This window comes from Carcharodon carcharias, chromosome 3 (assembly GCF_017639515.1).
Source record: "Carcharodon carcharias isolate sCarCar2 chromosome 3, sCarCar2.pri, whole genome shotgun sequence".
Taxonomy (NCBI): Eukaryota; Metazoa; Chordata; class Chondrichthyes; order Lamniformes; family Lamnidae; genus Carcharodon; species Carcharodon carcharias.
The window spans coordinates 100203390-100222216 of record NC_054469.1 but is presented as its reverse complement, the minus strand read 5'-3'; the positions used below and the strand labels follow the sequence as shown (position 1 = coordinate 100222216).

Genomic DNA, 18827 nt, shown 5'->3' with positions numbered 1-18827 from the left:
AATTCCCAAGTTTTAACTGTAAGATTCATTTAATGTCACTTCAATGCTGAGTGGCACTGCACAACAGTTAGTGTTTGAACTTTGGTTTAAGTATTTCAGAATGACTACGGTATGGAAATTTTCCTCTGCTGCTTAATCTGACTATCTGATCAACCCTTTCCCCACTTTTACTTTTAATGCCCTCATGGTTTCTGTTCTCTCCTGGTCTGATAACGACAGGTTGTCAAAACACTTATAGGGGACATGAATGTACTTGGAAACGAGCCTCAAAATAGAGAAGAGACTGATTTCAGATAGCTAGCAGTTTTCTTGGCTTACTGTTTGGAAGAATCAGAGGTAGAAATATGTAAATGCATTAGAAGACTAGGGAGCAAATTTAAAATTTAAAGAAGCATACCATGGCAAAACCACCATCACCCACCTATCCTCCAACCACCCATAGGAATCTGCCAGTTGAATCTTACATTGCAGTTTTTAATTAAAATAAAACTGGACAGTTTTAAAACATGCAATTCTCACCATATTTCATAACCTAGATGTGAACGAGCTGAGTGACTATTTTTGGTATGCTTATCTTTAGTAAGGAGGGAACACCCAAATAAGTTATTCTGTGAAATTTTTGGGGGTGTATTTAGGGGCCAGGGAAAGATAAGAACCAGAGGGGCAAATGTTTTGATCTTCATCGGTGATGCTATTAGAAAAGAAACTGCAAGTTAATCACTCATAGAATGGCCATTATGCAGCATAGACGGAAAACTGTTTGTGGGAATGGAAATGAAGGGCAAAAGAACAGTGCTCTGGAGGACTTGTTTATACTCAAAATGACATATCACCAGTATGTTTTAGTCACGTACATGTTAAACAATTTGTCTGGAATTTTGGATGAATGCCTACTGAAATTTTCAGATGGTTTTGATCACATTGAGATCATCAACTACACACCTCAACATCACCACTTCACCACCACACAAAATTCATGTATTTTAATTGCTAGGCATACACATACATTTTCTTGCTCTCTATGTCTAAGTTCACATTTATATGAAATACCTATTTAAAAAAATAAACTCTTCCAAAATCTTATACAGCAACCAATTCAAGGACCTATGCAGCAGTTACATAATTATCAATGACTCACTATCATCAATACCCAGCAGAAACAAATCATAAAAGCCCAGAAGACATGTTCAGAGCAATTCCTAAGATGCTTCTGCCCAGCCCATACAATAAACTATAGTTAAATATAGAATAAGGTCATAGTTATGAGTATTATAGTACAATTTTGATAAAATTGCCCACAAATTGATGATTTGGATATTTAAAAAGTTCCATACAGGAGTTAAAATTAACAATTTTACAAATGGCTAGGTTCACTTCCTCTTCAGTTTGTTTAAGTCTTGGAGAGAAAAAGGGTGCTTTATTGGGGAGGGAAAAGGCAATTACATAAGAGTCAATGTAATCTCAGCTGGCTTAATGGCCATAAGCTTAGGTGAATATTAGGTTATGTAATATTATTCTAAATACAAAAAAGTGCAAGGGAGAGGACAAAAAACCCCACACTCACGGTGCTGATCCACAACTTGTGCCACATGCACACAATAGGCACTGCTATTGGATCTCGCTTAATTAACTTTCTGTGCTGGGGGGGAGGGTGAAAAATTTACTTCACTTTCAATAGCAAATTGAGAATGCTGGTCAGGATAAAACATATTAACTTCCTGCAGCAAAATTACAAGTTGTTTACTTTTTACCATAATTTTTTTACACCTTTTTACATACTGCAGGTTGACTAACAGAACACAAGATTGTTTTGCCACACTGTCTCAATTCAAAGCATCACAGATTATAAAGGTTTGACCGTTACTAAGTGATGGGTAAGAAATAATGTTCATTTAATTTGTTCACCAAATAGTCATCATGTAGCACAGGACTTGTCTTGTAGGGATGGAAGGGAAGAAAATTTTATTTAAAGGTTTTGAGAAATGACTCAAGATGACATATTACAGAGAAGTTTCCATAACAAGCATTCATAGCAGTTTGTCTGAAGGTTTCCTTTAAGGTGGTATAAACACCCCCAAAGACAAATTAAAAGGCTTGCGAAATGCTTCCTTTTAAAAAGAAATGGACTTATTTTGCCTGTTGCACTAAAATCACTTGATGTTAATAGAGATCATGCTCTTAGCAAATCAGCTTACCCAATTTTTTTGTTTTGAGCAATTCCTATAAGCTTCAGCAAGTATGAAGGCAGCTGATAACATAATTAAACTAGGTCCTAGAGGGGATGCAAGTGCCAACTGATTCCTCTTGAATATTCTACTTGATGATTGCAACAAAATAAACAAGATATCTTAAGCCACCAGAAAAAAATAAAAACTTATTCATCAAATGTGCATTCAGCAACAGGTTCACATCAAAATTAATGAGCTTTAAAAGATTAAAAATATAACTCAGTGCTTGTTTCTTCTAGGAAAGAACTGAAAGGTAATTTGTATCAGGCATATGATTAGTACTAGATTACACTCACAACAGCTGGCCTGATGTCATGACTTTTAGTTTTCAAGTTATTTGTTAAAGTAAGTTTTAATCAAAGCAGCATAACACACTGCATTTCCAAACCACTGTGTGATTGAGTACTAACGTACAGGTTCCCAACATCAATTCTCCATATAGTCAGCCTCCAATCCCACTGTTTCAATAAGAAACACAATAGCTTGCTTTCTTGCATAGATATTGTTTTTTCCCCACTTCTCCCAATATTCTTCCCTTTTCTATTCTCTCTTCCTGAAAGTGACGTCAGCATAGTTTCACATAAGCCAACACCTGAGCAATTGCCCAAGTGGCTAACCTTCATGTCAGTCAATACAGCAGATATCGACAAGAAATGGAAGGAGTTATCACAGATGAGCTTGATTATGTTGTCACCCATGCTTTTAGCAAAGGTCAATGTATAATGAGCATTAATGGGAATTGCTAAGGCGGTGGAGGGGGGGGGGGGCGGTGTGTTGGGGCTAAGTATAGTGCTCCCTCAATACCTTAGGCTGAAATCTGCTTACTCAACACAGATTGAATTTGGAAACTTCCTGGTCTGTATGGCTTATTACTACCACTCAGACACATTTGTCCTTGGAACCATTGAGGAGCCTGTTTTTTTTTTTTAACATATTTTAAGTCATCCTGGATCTTCTTTAGTGCATCTACTGCCAGCTGGTGGCAAAGTGGTACTGGTAGAGAGCTGAACTGCAAGTTCCACCCATCTGACTTCCTGATAGGAGTGTGGTGCATGACACATCGAGGCCTCAGAAGAATGGAAGAATGGAGTGGAAAATAGGATATATAAAATGTATAAAAAGAAACTTTCTAAAGACAATTTGACTAATGTAACACAGCCTTAATTCAGCATTAATCAGAAAAAACTGAATGATTTCTAGTAACAAAAAGTTTGCAGCAAGACACAGCTTACACCATTTTGCCACAACATATGCTTTCTGATCCATCTATTTACAGAGCAGTGACAGAGCAACAGATACTGAGCTCTCAACGTGCACCTTCAGATAAAATCTTCCAGAAACAAGGCAGAAAACTTGACAAAAGTACATCTGGATACTCTAATCACTATTTGTATAACAATTTGAACCCACTAACACAACCCCTGTACCATGATCAGATTTTACAATAAGTGTAAGCTCTCATCACTTCAAGAATGTCTCAACTTTGGCAATTACTTTTCCTGGTCAAAAATTTCTTTTCCAGGAGATCTGCCATTACTACATAGTGAAAAACAATCTGTTAGTCTTGTATGGTGTATCAAACAAAACCCAGGATGCCTAATTTTGTCTTGTAAATGTTTCATAGAAATACTGAAAAATTGCGATGTAATACACCAAAGTGATTGGCATCTTTAAAGCATGCAGAGATGGCTAGAGAAAATTGTACATAAAGCTTAAAAAATGCAGTTTCCCAGTTTTTCTCCCCTTTTAGTATTTTTTCTTCACAAGACAATTCTGGTTGCAACATGAATGGAAGGGGGTTCAAAATCATAGGGTGGGATGAACATATTGCCATTTTTTCAAAGTGTAGTCATGAGTTTATCTTGGTCAACACTATGCTTCCTGCCTCCCATGTTCTTCATATTCTGCTCTCGAACATATCTTGCGTTTCTGCCATTTCCTTCCTGCGATGGTGTCCGGTTGTAATATTTGTGCCTGTCATCATGGGGCGATGGCCTGTACCATGTGCACAGTGAGGAGTTAGTGAGATGAGACTTTACACAACATATAAATGGATATCAAGTCATGGTTACTGAAAAACTGTAAATGGCATGCATAGTGGGGGTGGAGAGAGAGAGAGAGAGAGAGAGAGAAAGAGAAAGAGAGAGAGAGAGAGAGAGGATGGGAAGGGAGAGACAGACCGAGAAAGATAGAAGACAGGAATACATAAAATGGGAATGATGGTCAAAATGTAACTTCTATGATTTCAACAACACTTTTGGTATAGCTTTTACCATTGCTACCAAATCAGTCCAAAGGAAAGTCGCAAGGCACAAGGTTACAATGTCATGCATTGAGGAATTTGTATAATGAAGTTGTTATTATAGAGCTCGACAAAATAAGTTCCCAGGACATGCAGGGACATGCAGAATTTAGCTTATAAAGAACATTCCTTCCCAAAGGCTTGAAACTCCCATAAATTCCACACACAGTGCTTCCTTTGAACACATTTTTATTCTTCAAAATCTGATAAATTATTCAAAAGGCTCCAAAGACAACTACTGTATCACATCCCCTCTATTCAGTATAGTTTTGTAGACCTTGGTTAGCTCCAAGATCAAGAGTTGAAAACTGATAAACAATAGAAAGATATTTGATTTAAATATCAAGCTTGCCATGTTTGGCAAGGCAATCCAGTAACACTAAAATTAACATACACACACTGTAATTGAGCCATTAGGAAGGATGGTTGTAAAATTGAATGAAGATACTCTCCCAACAAATATTTCCCTCCACCAATCAGCTTCTAGTAACAGACCACAGAAATTGCCCTCCACCACGTGATTGTGAATAGCAATACAGCAGAGATAATTCCCAGCAACAGAAATGTCAGATTTTGTTCTTTTCAAAAAAGGAATAGGCGGAAATGAAATAATTTTATTGCATTAAATTAAAACAATCCATCAGTAAATCACATTCAGTAGTTTGACTCTCAGCAAAAAAGAAAGGCTTGGTCTAATTATCTTTAAATGGCACTTATTCAATTTATTACAGCTGTTCTTTGGTGTGCAATATATTTAATACTGGCAGATGGAAGGACTGATAATTCAGTAAGTATTATTATTTCAATCCAATAAGATATGAAATCCAGGTCAAACGTTGCTCTGGTCCCCGCCTGTCACTTGAGAAAATATGTATCATGCTTTTCCAAATTTGATAATTTTTAACCATCAGTTCAGTTCATTTAAAATAATTCATACACATCATAAATAATTGTACACCCAAGCAGCTGATCCAACTGATGGCCTGGCTATTGATAAGCTATTGATAAAATTAAAATCCAACAACTTTACCAAATAATTTTTAAGATGTAGAACCTGCTTACCTTACATTGCTGGAATGCCAGTGTTGCTGTACAGGGGGAATGTTGCACATATATGGAGTCTAAAAACAGATATCCACGACAACAATTACTAGCGTTTCCTGATTGCCAGTATTATTTGCAGTTGCATTAGTCTTTAGAGTATCATATTTACTCATCATTCAATAACAATATTTTTACCTGGTATCCACAAATTCCTGCATTGTTCTGTGAACTGTCAAGAAGAGACAAAAGGAAAAAGAAAACAGGTTAAATCATTAAAAGCATGAAAATAAAACAAATTCTCATCATTTGAAAGAAAAGATAGAAATTGCTGGAAATATACAGCATATCTTGAAAAGAAACAATGTATTGTTTCAGGTTTAATGGAGTCCACATCAGGATTCAGTGACACAAAAAACAATAACATTTCCATGCATTCCTGATGTTTACTTTTTAAAAAATATTTATTACTTAATTTAAAATCAGTAAAATAATAGATAAAATGCAAATAGACTGCAAATAACCTTTTCTGTCAAATATGTGGCTCAATATAGGAGCTTTAAATACTTGTGTGCTTTTCAATACCTTTTTTCTTTTCTTTATCAGCTATGTTGGCATAATAATCTGACTTTACCAGAGGGAGTGAAAGCCTTATTTTTAGATTTTAAAGTTTAAGTCGCTCTATTCTTTACGCAACTATAACTCCTTAGAATCAGTCTTGCTGTTCTTTTCTGTAACCTTCTGATATAAGTATGTGGCTCTTGTGGCATGTTGACCAAACTAGCACAATATTCAAGCATAGATTACCGAGACATTGCAAAGCCTTAGATTAACTTCTATTCTGATGCACTGAGTTTACATTCTAGCTATATATTAGCTTTTAAATTACTTTACCACTTGCTTTAGACATGGTAAATAAAAAAATAAGAGTAGATCTTATCACTCCTCAAGCCTGCTCATATGATCACAACTGATTTTCTGACTCAGCTCCACTTCCCGCCCACTCACTCTCCATGCCCCTTGATCGCTGAGAGATCAAAATTCCACCTATCCCCACCTTGAATAATAAAGGGGCATCCGCAACACTCTAGGATAGACAATTCCAAAAATTCACAAAAATTCCAAATGAAGAAACTTCTCTTCATCTCAAGCTTAAATAAGCGAATCCTTATCCTAACACAGTGCCCCCATATTCTACGTGCCTCAGCCAGGGGAAGCAACCTCTTAGTGTCTATCTTGTCAAGTCTCTTCAGAATCATGTACATTTCAATGAAGTCACCTATCATTCTTCTAAACAGACAGTACAGGCTAAATTTACTCAGCGCCTCATCATAGGACAACCTTCTCAAGTCAGGAACCAATCTTGTGATCCTTTGCTGTACTGCCTCCAAGGCAAGTATATCCTTTCCTAGATATGAAGATCAAAACTGTGCACAGTATTCTGAGTGTGCTCTCACCAAAGCCCTACACAATCTACAAGATATGTAAGCAGCCTACATATAAACAAAACAGGGAAGGACAATATTGGAAAGAATAAAGTAAGGGAGGACATTGATGGAAGTGAATAAATAGAGATATAGAACAGCAGTCTAAAAAGGTGATTAAACATAACGTTAGAGGAAATCCTATTAAAAATGGGTCAAAATACCTGTACAAAGATGCACACAGTGTCTGTGATAAAACTGGAGCTGGAGGCAATCGTGCATTGGGAGGAACCAGATATAGTAGGAATTACTGAGACATGGCTGCAGAAAAATCAGGGCTGGGAAATTAAACATCATGGTTTTTTTCCCCCTTAATCTTTCACGGGATGTGGGTGTCACTGGCAAGGCCAGCATTTGTTGCCCACACCTAATTGCCCTTGAACTGAGTGGCTTGCTAGGCCATTTCAGAGGTCAGTTAAGAGTCAACCATATTGCTGTAGGCCTGGAGTGGTATGTTGGCCAGACAAGGTAAGGATGGTAAGTTTCCTTCCCTAAAGGACATTCGTGAATCAGATAGGTTTTTATGACAACCAACAATGGTTTGATGGTCACTATTACTGAGACTAGCTTTTTTAATTCCAGATTGTTTTTATTAATTGAATTTAAATTCCACCAGCTGCCATGGTGGGATTTGAATCAGTGTCACCACAGCATTAACCTGGGCCTCTGGATTACTAGTCCAGTGACATTACCACTATGATACCACCTCCCCTAAATATAAGTGTAATATATTTAGAAAAGATAGAGAAGGAAAATGGGGAGGTGGAGTAGCTGTACTTATTCAGAATAACATATTGACAGTAAGAAAAAGGGAATGAAGCTATCAGCAAATTATGAACAGAATTTTAAAAAAATCATTCTCAGGATGTGGGCTTCGCTAGCTGGGCCAGCATTTATAGTCCATCCCTAGTTGCCCTTGAGATGGTGATGGTGAGCTGCGTGAACTGCCTTCTTGAACTGCTGCAGTCCATGTGGTGTAGGTACACCCACAGTGCTGTTAGGGCGGGAGTTCCAGGATTTTGACCCAGCGACAGTGAAGGAACGGTGACATATTTCCAAGTCAGGATGGTGAGTGACTTGGGGGGGATCTTCCAGCTGGTGGTATTCTCATGTATCTGCTGCCCTTGTCCTTCCAGATGGTGTGGGGAAAGGGTGTGCAAGGTGCTGTTGAAGGAGCCTTGGTGAATTCCTGCAGTGGATCTTGTAGACGGTACACACTACTGCTGCAGTGGTTGAGGGAGTGAATGTTTATGGATGTGATGCCAATCAAGTGGGCTGCTTTGTCCTGGACAGTGTGAAGCTTCTTGAGTGTTGTGGGAGCTGAACTCATCCATGCAAGTGGAGAGTATTCCATCACACTCCTGACTTGTGCCTTGTAAATGGTGGACAGGCCTTGTGTAGTCAGGAGGTGAGTTGCTTGTCGCACGATTCCTAACCTCTGACCTGCTCTTGTAGTCACAGTATTTATATGGCTAGTCCAATTCAGTTTATGGTCAATGGTAACCCCCAGGATATTGATAGTGGGGGGGGTTCAGTGATGGTAATGCCGTTGAACATCAAGGGGCGATGGTTGGATTCTCTCTTGTTGGAGATGGTCATAGCCCGATACTTGTGTGGTGTGAATGTTACTTACCACTTGTCAGCCCAAGCCTGGATATTGTCCATATCTTGCTGCATTTGGATACGGACTGCTTCGGTATCTGAGGAGTTGCGAATGGTGCTGAACATTGTGCAATCATCAGCAAACATCCCCACTTCTGACCTTATGATGGAAGGAAGGTCATTGATGAAGCAGCTGACGATGTTTGGGCCAAGGATACTACCCTGAGGAGCTCCAAGAGTGATGTCCTGGAGCTGAGAGGATTGACCTCCAACAACCACAACTACCTTCCTTTGTGCTAGGTATGACTCCAACTAGCGGGGAGTTTTCCACTGATTCCCATTGACTCCAGTTTTGCTTGGGCTCCTTGATGCACATTCAGTCAAATGTGGCCTTCATGTCAAGGGCAGTCACTTTCACCTCATCTCGGGAGTTCAGCTCTTTTGTTCATATTTAAACCAAGGCTGTAATGAGGTCAGGAGCTGAGTGGCTCTGGCAGAATCCAAACTGGGTATCACTGAGCAGGTTATTGCTCAGCAAGTGCCGCTTGATAGCAGTGTTGATGACCCCTTCCATTATTTTACTGATGATTGAGAGTAGATTGATAGGGCGGAAATTAGGCGGGTTGGGTTTGTCCTGCTTTTTGTGTACAGGACGTAGCTGGGCAATTTTACACATAGCCAGGTAGATGCCAGTGTTGTAGCTGTACTGGAATAGCTTGGCTAGGGGCGTAGCAAGTTCTGGAGCACAAGTCTTCAGTACCATTGCCAGAATATTGTCAGGGCCCATAGCCTTGGCAGTATCCAGTGCCTTCAGCCCTTTCTTGATATCATGTAGAGTGAATCAAATTGGCTGAAGGCTGGCATCTGTGTTGCTGGGGATCTCCGATGGAGGCTGAGATGGATCATCCACTCGGCACTTCTGGCTAAAGATTTTTGCGAATGCTTCAGCCTTATCTTTTGCACTCATATGCTGGGCTCCTCCATCAAGCTCAATTGACCCTTAACTTTACTTACATAAGGCAGCTGGGCTGCTGAGTTCAGCGCCTGCTGACCTACCAGGTGCAACTTTCTGCTGCCACCAGCAGCGGGATTCGTGGCAGGCAAGTTCTTTCCAGGCCTTCCTCATAATGTGATCTGCGGATCAGCGAGGTACTGAAGTTATGGACCGTGTGTGTCCACAACATGTTTCCTGATTACAGCAGGCACACTTAATTTGGCGTCATTGAAAAAGTCAATTTCATGCTGGTGGAAAATTAGTTCCGAATTTTGTGCATACAACTTTTCTGGCAGGTTAAAGGCAGGCCGAGTTTCCCGATGAACAATGTCGGGAATCCTATTTACATTCATTGGCAATGCTAATTAAAAGGCCACCCTGCCAGAATTAAGTTTTGTCCTCCAAATTAAGTTCCCTGTCAGCAAGAATTTTAGAACATTCAGTTTTACGGCTGTATATAAAAGTGGCATGCATCTGGCGAGCTCCACCTCTTCCGCGACTCTGAGGTAACTAGATTTGCTTTCGCCTTCTTGGAGACCTTGTGTAACTTCACTTGAGTGCCAAGGATGGAAACAGGAGGCACACGAAGGCTGGAGGTGGGCGGTGGCGTGTAGGGTGGACGGGTGGATTAAAGGCTGGATAGGGGAGGTAGGCTTACTGGGGACAAGAGTGAAGAGTGTCTGGGAAAGTGGGGGGGTGGGGGGTGGCATGGGGAAAGAGTGCATGGGGAAGGCAGGGGGAGGGTGGGAAATGTCTTGGAGAGCAGAGTCGCTGCTGTCGACATTGGGGTCCTGGGGGTTAATTCAGCGTACTGGTGATAGGAGGGAACAGTCACGATCAGAGGGGGGAGTGGGATGTGGTATGGTGGCAGGTCTAGGATGAGAGTCTGGTAGGTGAAGGTCTGATTGGGGGATGTGGTGAGGGGAGGAGAGGGCACGGAGAGGGACTCAAATAACTCAGTGGGGGTGCAGTTGGCAGGGTCAAGGTGGGCATGGGGATGGTAGCAGGTGTTGACTCTGAAGGAAGGGAAGGCATTTGGAGGTGGATAGTGATCGGATCCGTGGTTAAGGCAGGGGAGGTTCAAGGGTGACAGAGGGGAGAGGAATGGCGATATTGGGTGGGTTTAGGGTAATGGGGTAAGAGTAGGTGGTGGTGGAGCGAGCTTGAAAGGTGACGCTCACCATTTTTCTAAACTGACCTTGACCACGCAGTTAGTAACTCAGTCAGATCCCTCAAAGAGGGAGCAGGGTCCTTCGGGTGAGTGGATTTCAAGGTCAGCACAAGTGGCCAACTAAAGGAACACCCTAATAATTAAAACAACTTAATGTCGAACACGTTTAGTTGTGTTCTCCTCTCTAATGGTGAAGCCAGCATTGCAACAGGTTTGTTCCCGACTCATGGGTCTCATAACATCAAGATCCCAGAAAGGTGTGAAGCTGCCGCTCCATCTGTGTCATTTGCCATCTGCTGCAGTCAGAAGCAGGGATGAAAGGACAGAGGGAGGTGGATGCCTCCAGGGGGCAGAGCTGGTGGACAGCGGCCCTCGTGACTCCAAACCTGCATCCTCCTGGGTGCATGGTCTTGACTGACAAGGGCTCATGGAATTAGTCTTTCTATGCTGCCAAGGCAATGGTCTCTCTATGGAGTCTCAAGGGTAGTGGAGACAATGGAATAGTGTCAGAGGGAGGCTTCTTGCACATGGCTCTCATCACCCTGGTCAAAGAGCAATGTCTCCATACGCAGACATGTATGAATGGGAGGAACACCCATCTCTGGTCCTCCAGGATGTTTTCCTTATTTGGAAGGCGTAGGGTGGGGATATTATGGGTCTTGACGGAGGCCAAGCACAGAGGTTAGGACTGGTCTGCTGGTTTTGAGATGGAGGGAAACCTGTAAAGGGCATGCTAACTAAATGTATCACTTCAATTTGTTCACAGATCTACTGAGGCATCATTGATGCAGGCTGCAGGAAGCCCTGCCGTGGCAATGGCTCTTGTCCATCTGAGGAGAAAGGGGGCCCGTTGCCAGGTGGAGCAAGGGCCTGAGCAGCATGAGGCAGAGGGGCCTCTAGATGATCAAGAAGCTGGTGAACGCAGACCAATGCAACAGGGAGCATTGGCCCGACCATGGGTGATGCTCTTATCTAGAGATGAATGAAAGGCAATTCCGGAGGCACCCTCATATGTCTCGGATGTGGTGACTCATATCTGCCAGTTTCTCTAGTATGAGCTGCGGCTGCAAGGACTCTGGAGGAGTAATACGGGCCTGCAGTGAGTGAATATCTGTCCGATGCCTTTTAAATATGGCGCCAGGACCTTTGACCTCATGAGGATACAGCAGGGCAAGCGAATTCTTGTGCCCCTTGTGGAAGCATAACTAATGAGCTGAACAGCAGAAAATTGTGCGTTTTCAGCCGTCGACTTTCCCGCCCGTCACCAGACTTCAATTCCAGAATGGAAAATTCCACCTACTGTGCTATGTAGTACATTTTGGTAGGAGGAACAGGGAGGTCACTTATTACTTGGAAGAAGTAAGTCCAGGTGGAGCAGAGGAGCAAAGGGATCCCGGAGTAAAAATATACCAGTCACCAAAAACTGTGCCACTGGTTGGCATATTAAAAAAAAGCAAACCAAGCACTAGGCTTTATTTCTAGGGGATAGAGTTGAGAAGTCGGGATGTTATGCTATGTTTCAGACCTTGGTTAGATCACACTTAGAGTACCGTGTGCAGTTCTGATCACCATATTATAAAGACAACTTAGAGGCATTGTAGAAGGTGCAGAGAAGGTTTACAAGGATGAAAGCAGAAATGTGTGGGTATCTATATCGTGAAAGGATTGACAGGCTGGGACTCCTCTTTTGAAAAAGCGTTGATGGGTGATTGAATAGAGCTCTTTAAAATTATGAAGATTTTTGATAGAGAGGATATAGAGACAATGGGCGGAATTTTCCCAGGATTGCACTAAGTGCGGTAGTGGGCGGGTAAATTGGAGTCCTACCCGCCGATGAAAATGGCGGAGTTTCACGCTGTATCTTCCTGAGCCCGGCTCATTATTTAAGCATACCCGGGAAACACAGCGTTTCCATGGTGGGCGGGCTCTCTTTTGACCGCTCTTGCATCACACCAGCTGCCATCTTTAAAAGGCAGCCGGCAGCAAAGCACTTAGTGCCACCAGCTCACCATTGCTGTCCGGGAGACATGGCCAGCAAAGGCAAGAAGACTGTAGCACCCTGCTTCAATGATGGGTTCCTCGAGTGACTGCTGGATGCCATGGAGGCCCGAGGGATTTGTTCTACCACCGCTCTGGCCACAGGATGGGTAGTAATATTACCAACCCGGCTTGGGAGGCGGTAACAGCAGGGGTCAGCGTGAACGCCCTGCAGAGGAGGACAGCCACTCAGTGCTGCAAAAGAATGAATGATCTCCTCTGTTCCAGCAGGGTAAGCCACTCTTTTCATCACTCCCAACTCTCAAACTCTCAAACCCATCACACATCCACAGGGCCCTCACTCACTGCCAGTTCAAGGGACATCACCATTCACTCTTTCACACTCCCCGTCATTGTCCTCATCCTGCCCATGGGACCACTCGCCACCCACATAGTCCAGGCATACTTATCATCTGGCAGGAGTCATGATACACTCCACCCATTTCTATCCATGTTCATCTCGATCCACTGGCTCACAACAGCAGGGAAAGGTGGAGGGATGCAGAACATCAAAGTTCTGACAGAATTCGAAAACAGAGCCATCTAGCTGGCCGGTGATGACCAGGACCGGTCCTGTGCTGATGGTGAGGTTGGCGCTGCTCCACCAAGTGAGGATCCAGCAGTGCAACATCCATCAGACAACCATGCCGTCCTCTTTCACAGGCCACTGCCATGCACTAATTATCTCTCCTTGCTTCCGCAGGCACATATGCCAAACAGCCGAAAGAGTCCATGACCCAATGGCCTCCAATCAAGCTCCGAAGAAACCTCTGAAGAGGAATCTTAAGGCACCCTCCCTGAAGTCCCGTCACAACGCTCACCCACACTCTTCACCAGCGCAGACACACACACCTCGTGGGACTTAGCTTCAGGGTAGCCTTGGGATCGCAATCTGGTGAGCACATCGCACTTTCTGATCCACAGCAGGCGGAGGCAGGGACTTCTCAGGTCCCCAGCACTTGGAGGACTACTAGAGGCCAGAATGTTGCTGAATCTGAGTCAGATGATGAGCCTCTGCACTCGGTCATGTCACAGTTGCTGGAGTTGCAAAGGTAAGCTAGGGAACAACAGTAAGGGATGTCCGCTGCACTCCTCAGGTTGCAAGGCATGGTGGAGGACTCTATCCATCTTCAGGCTGATGTGATAGCACCTGCATTGCAATGCACCGAGGTCAACACCGGCAGGATGGCGGTTGCCATGGAGTCCTTGGTCCAGGACTTCACTCCTGCACAGCTGGGTGGGCCTAACTCCATTGCTGGTGCCATAGTTGGCCTCCAACAGTGTATGCAAGTGGGGAGCTGGGCAGCTCAATCTCACTCCAGCTATCCCTTTCTGCTCACGGAGTCAGCCATACTCTCATCCCTGTCAGCATCCTCCTTATCAGAGGAGACATGCAGCTCCTCCAACTCCTCCTCAGCCAGCTCCTCACCCCATTGTAATGACCAGTTGTAAAGGGCACAGCAGATGATGATAATACGTGATACCCTCTGTGGACTGTATTGCAGGGCTCCACCAGACCGGTCCAGGCACTGGAACCGCATCTTTAGCATCCCAATGGTCTGCTCCACCAAGTTGCAAACTGCTGCATGAGCCTCATTATAGCATCGCTCTGCTGCAGTCTGAGGCCGCCACACGGGTGTCATCATCCACGGCCTCTGCGGATAGCCCTTGTTCAGAAGGAGCCAACCCCCCTGCAGCCTCTGTGGACCCTGGAAGACTGCAGGGATCTGTGAGAAACTCAGGATGTAGGCATCGTGTACACTCCCTGGAAACCATGCGCATACCTGCAGGACGCGTTTCTGGTGGTTGCATACCAACTGCACATTCAGTGAATGGAAGCCCTTGTGGTTGATGAAGTCCACTGGGTGCAGCGGTGGAGACCTGAGCACCACATAAGTGCAGTCAATTGCACTCTGCACCTGTGGGAATCTGAGATCAAGGCAAATCCAATGGCCCTTGCATCCTGGTTGTCCCGGTCCTGGGCGTATTGCAGAAAGTTGTGTGCCATGGAGAAGATGGCATTCATGATGCATTTGTGGGTGGCGGATTGTGAAATCCCGCAGAAGTCACCTGTGGAACCCTGAAAGGAGTCACTGGCATAGAAATTGAGCTCCATGGTCACTTTCACAGCCACTGGCAGTGGATGCCCTCCATGTCCCTTTGGTGCCAAGTCCGGCAGTAAGTGGCAGGTGTAGCCAGAAGGTCCCTAGACATGCACAGTCATTGGTGACACTGATTCTAAGTCATCTGCAGGAATGGCAGGCAGCATCTATAGACACTGGGCGTCGCTAGGTGACGATGCAGCGTGTGCACGAGCCCCTGTTGCTCCTTCTTCATGAGATTGCTGCTCCTGCCTTTGCATGGCCAGGCATCTCAGTCACTCTCTCCTCCATTTTCTACAGTCTCTGTAGGCCATCAAGCATACTGCTAGGTCACCAGGATCCATGATCCTGACATGGTCCTCCTGCAGCATGAAAGAGAGAGACGTGGTTATCATGGCTGTACTTAGCACCTTTCCTGGCCTTGTGTGACCGCCCCTTAATGCTTCCCAGAGAGTGCTGGTCACCCCTCGGATGGTCAGAGATGAGTGCGCTGCATGGCTGCCCTGTCAATTTGGGAAATGGAGAACACTGGTCCAAACCAGGATGCTGAGATTGCAAAGGGCTGTGAGCGCCTCCAGCAGTGACTGCTAAAAGGCCAGTGTTGGCGAAGAGATTATACAACATGTGCAGTCCAACTGATCTACAGTCCAATAAAGTGGTGTCGGACTTGAAGTCTGTGCCAGGGGGTGGGGGAGGCAGGGGGGTGGGGTGTAAGGTACAGAGCACTTGGTGGCCCTTTGGTGCCTCCGAGTTGCTTGCATGGGTGGGCAGGCTAGGAGCCTGACCCCAATCATATCACTGTGGCTGCGCCTGATCTGTCTTAGTTGCAGAGGCATGGTCAGTTTATACAAGTGTCCCTAATGCGTGGCCACTCTCCTCACTTACACTGCTCCCCCTGCCAACCTCGATTGCCTGTGCGTGGGATGCAGCTCCAGGGCAGCACTTGGCCCCCATGTCGCTCAGCAGTCGTCTCCGAGGCTGGCCAGCATTTGCCCCTAGACATCATCCCCTCACCTCAGCAGTCACCTCTGGGGCCAGGCATCAGTTGCCCCTGCCCGACACCCCTAAGGCCTGTAAACTATGGGCGAGCTGTGGAGAACGCTGCTGCTCACTCACCTCAGTTCCCCCAAAGTGAAGGCTACCAAGTACACGTCACCTGCATGCTGTTGTGAAACACGTCGCCGTGCTTTCCCGTCAACGTGGACATACGATACGGCGGGGTTCCAAGACCCTGGCAGGATGGCCTTTAAATTATATGCTAATGTATTACAATTAGCTCCCCGCTGATTGACGGCGGGAAATGCGGCCCCCTCATTGGCGGGCTGAGCGGATGATCGTGACCTGCCTTCATGCTGCTGTGAAGCAGGTTGGGTCATATTTTCCGTGCATGCCACCTATCACGCCCGCTGCCAGCAGGCTCGGAAAATTTTGCCCAATGTTTCCAGTTGTGTGGAGAAGGGCGTAACTAGAGGCCATCAATATAGAAGAGTAACCAAGAAGTCCAACAGGAAATTCAGAAGACACTTCTTTACCTAAAGCGTGACGAGAATGTGGAGCTCACTACCACAGGTAATGGTTAAAACAAATAACACTGATGCATTTAAAAGGAAGCTAGACAGGTATTTGAGGGAAAAGGAAATGGATGGTTACAGTAGTAGATATAGATGAGAAAGGATGGTAGGAGGCTCGGGTGGAGCAGAAACACAGGCATTGAATGTTTGGAATGAATGGACTGTTCCTGTGCAATCCTCTTTATTCTTGCACTCTAAGCCCCTTGCAATGAAGGTCAGCATTCAATTTGACTTCCTAATTGCTGATCGTAACTACATGCTAACTTTGTGTTTCTTGTGCAAGAGCATCCAAATCTCTCTGACCATCAACATTTAAAAGTTTCAAGCCTTTGAAAAAAATATTCTGCTCTTCTATTCTTATTAGCAGAGTGAATAGCTTCATACTTCCACACATTATACTTTATCTGCCACCGTGCTGCCCAACCACTCAATCGGTTATATCTATTTGCAGCCTCTTTGTATTCTCCTCACAATTTACTGTCCCACCTAACTTTGCATTGCCAGCCAACAATTACACCAGGGTCTTTTTCCAAGTCCTTGTGTATTAATTCTATTTCATTCATTATAGATTTATGTCCCAAAATGTGATACGATGAGAAGATGATGTGTGCCAAGTAAATCAAATTCACAATGGAAACTTGATCACATGGACACAACGGTTTTGCAATTTGTGTTTATTTCGAGATGCGAGCCCTGAATTCAGTAGTAGTATGTCCACTCAGACTTCAGAGATTTTTTTTTAAAGAAAACTATATTAAACCTATGTGCATAGATAGGTCTACAAATTACTACCATAATAACTCCTAAAACCCCTAATTAATCTGGTTTCCAGTTACACCCCCATTAAGGCAATGGTTAAAAAAAATAGATTTAAACAGATCCAGGCAAGTCAACAAAATACCCTGGACAGCAGAATCCAAAGTGGCTTTTCTTAGCTTCGGTTTCTGTAGACAGCAGCTTAATGCACAAATACTGGAGGCTTTTCACATTTCTGGTAGATCTTACAAAGCCTTCCAACACATAGCCTCATTCCCCTTTATAAATGTTTCTCCCTTTTAATGCAAATTCCATTGTTCTCATATGCCTTTGGAACTTTACTTTTCTCAATATAAATCAACGAATGGTGCTAATATTATTAGTAACCTTTGGGAACAGTAACACTGCTTGGCCGAGCTTCTCTGGCTAGGTGTAACACCCTATCATCTCTTTGAAATTCAAAGTACCCTGATTTATCTAAAAATGCAAATTCTCCTCACTTCACATTCTAAATCTTCAGCCATGGTTACGTATTTAGCATTTCAAACCTAGCTTCTTTTGATGAGTCAAAGCTTCCAGACCAGCTGTCTCCAACTCAACCAATTCCCACACATACACACAAAAACTATCCAGACCCCATTATTAACCGAATGTTACAATAAATCACGATAATATTATGACAATTAGTATACCTTCATGACACCCTCTCCTTACAGGAAAATGAATCACCATAATTTAAAAAGATAGCTTCATTTTCTTAACCCATCTTACACTGCCTCCTATACTTATCTCTAGACTTATCCATATGCTCACACAATCACATTGCCAGATGCATGCATTAATATAACTCTCTCTCTCTATATACACATACAAATATCCTTGGTATCAACAGAAGTCATTTCAGTCCAATATTCAGGTTTTAAATGTCCAATTTTCCTTTTGAACTTTAAACTCTTGACAATTAGGTTTTTTCATTCAGCCACATGTATAATCTATAGATTCAATATGTGCAGTAATAAACTCCATCTGAATAGCCTTGCACTTCGGTCTTGAAATTTATCCAGAAACTTTAAAGGATTGTTGTGTACAAACAATTGTTTCTGATTAATTGTTTGCAACGTAAATCTCAAAATGCTGCAACGCTAACATCAGACCCAGAGTCTCCTTTTCGCTCACTGAATATCTGTTGTATATTCAACTTCCATGAAAAATACCCTATCGGTTTCTCAATTCCAGTTTCATCCTCTTGTAACAGTACGGCCCCAGTGCCTATTTCGCTTGCATCAATAGCCAGCTTAAATTGCTTGGCATAATTGTGTACTGCCAAAACTGGTGTCATAGTCAATACTGTTTTTAAAACTGTCAAAGCCTTCTGACACTCCTGTGTCTATTTAAATTTCTTGTTCTTCTTTAATAGGTCAGTCAATGGAGCAACCACACTGCTAAAATTTGGCTCAAATCTCCGGTAAAACCCACTCAAGCCCAGAAATCTCAAAAATTCTTGTTTTGTTGTAAGCATATGGAAATCCACGATAGCCT

The 18827-nt window shown here is 43.5% G+C and overlaps 1 protein-coding gene across 1 annotated transcript in view; it reads right to left on the bottom strand.

The window, feature by feature from the left end:
• Nucleotides 1-968: 968 nt before the first annotated feature.
• LOC121276579 (band 4.1-like protein 4B) overlaps nucleotides 969-18827 on the bottom strand; it is a 222466-nt gene continuing 204607 nt past the window's right edge. Inside the window, exons 14-16 of the mRNA XM_041185153.1 lie at nucleotides 5770-5803; nucleotides 5593-5651; nucleotides 969-4223 (exon numbers count right to left, since the gene is read on the bottom strand). Coding sequence (XP_041041087.1) covers nucleotides 4067-4223; nucleotides 5593-5651; nucleotides 5770-5803 — 250 coding nt within the window. The 3' untranslated portion in view covers nucleotides 969-4066. The remainder of the gene's footprint in view (nucleotides 4224-5592; nucleotides 5652-5769; nucleotides 5804-18827) is intronic.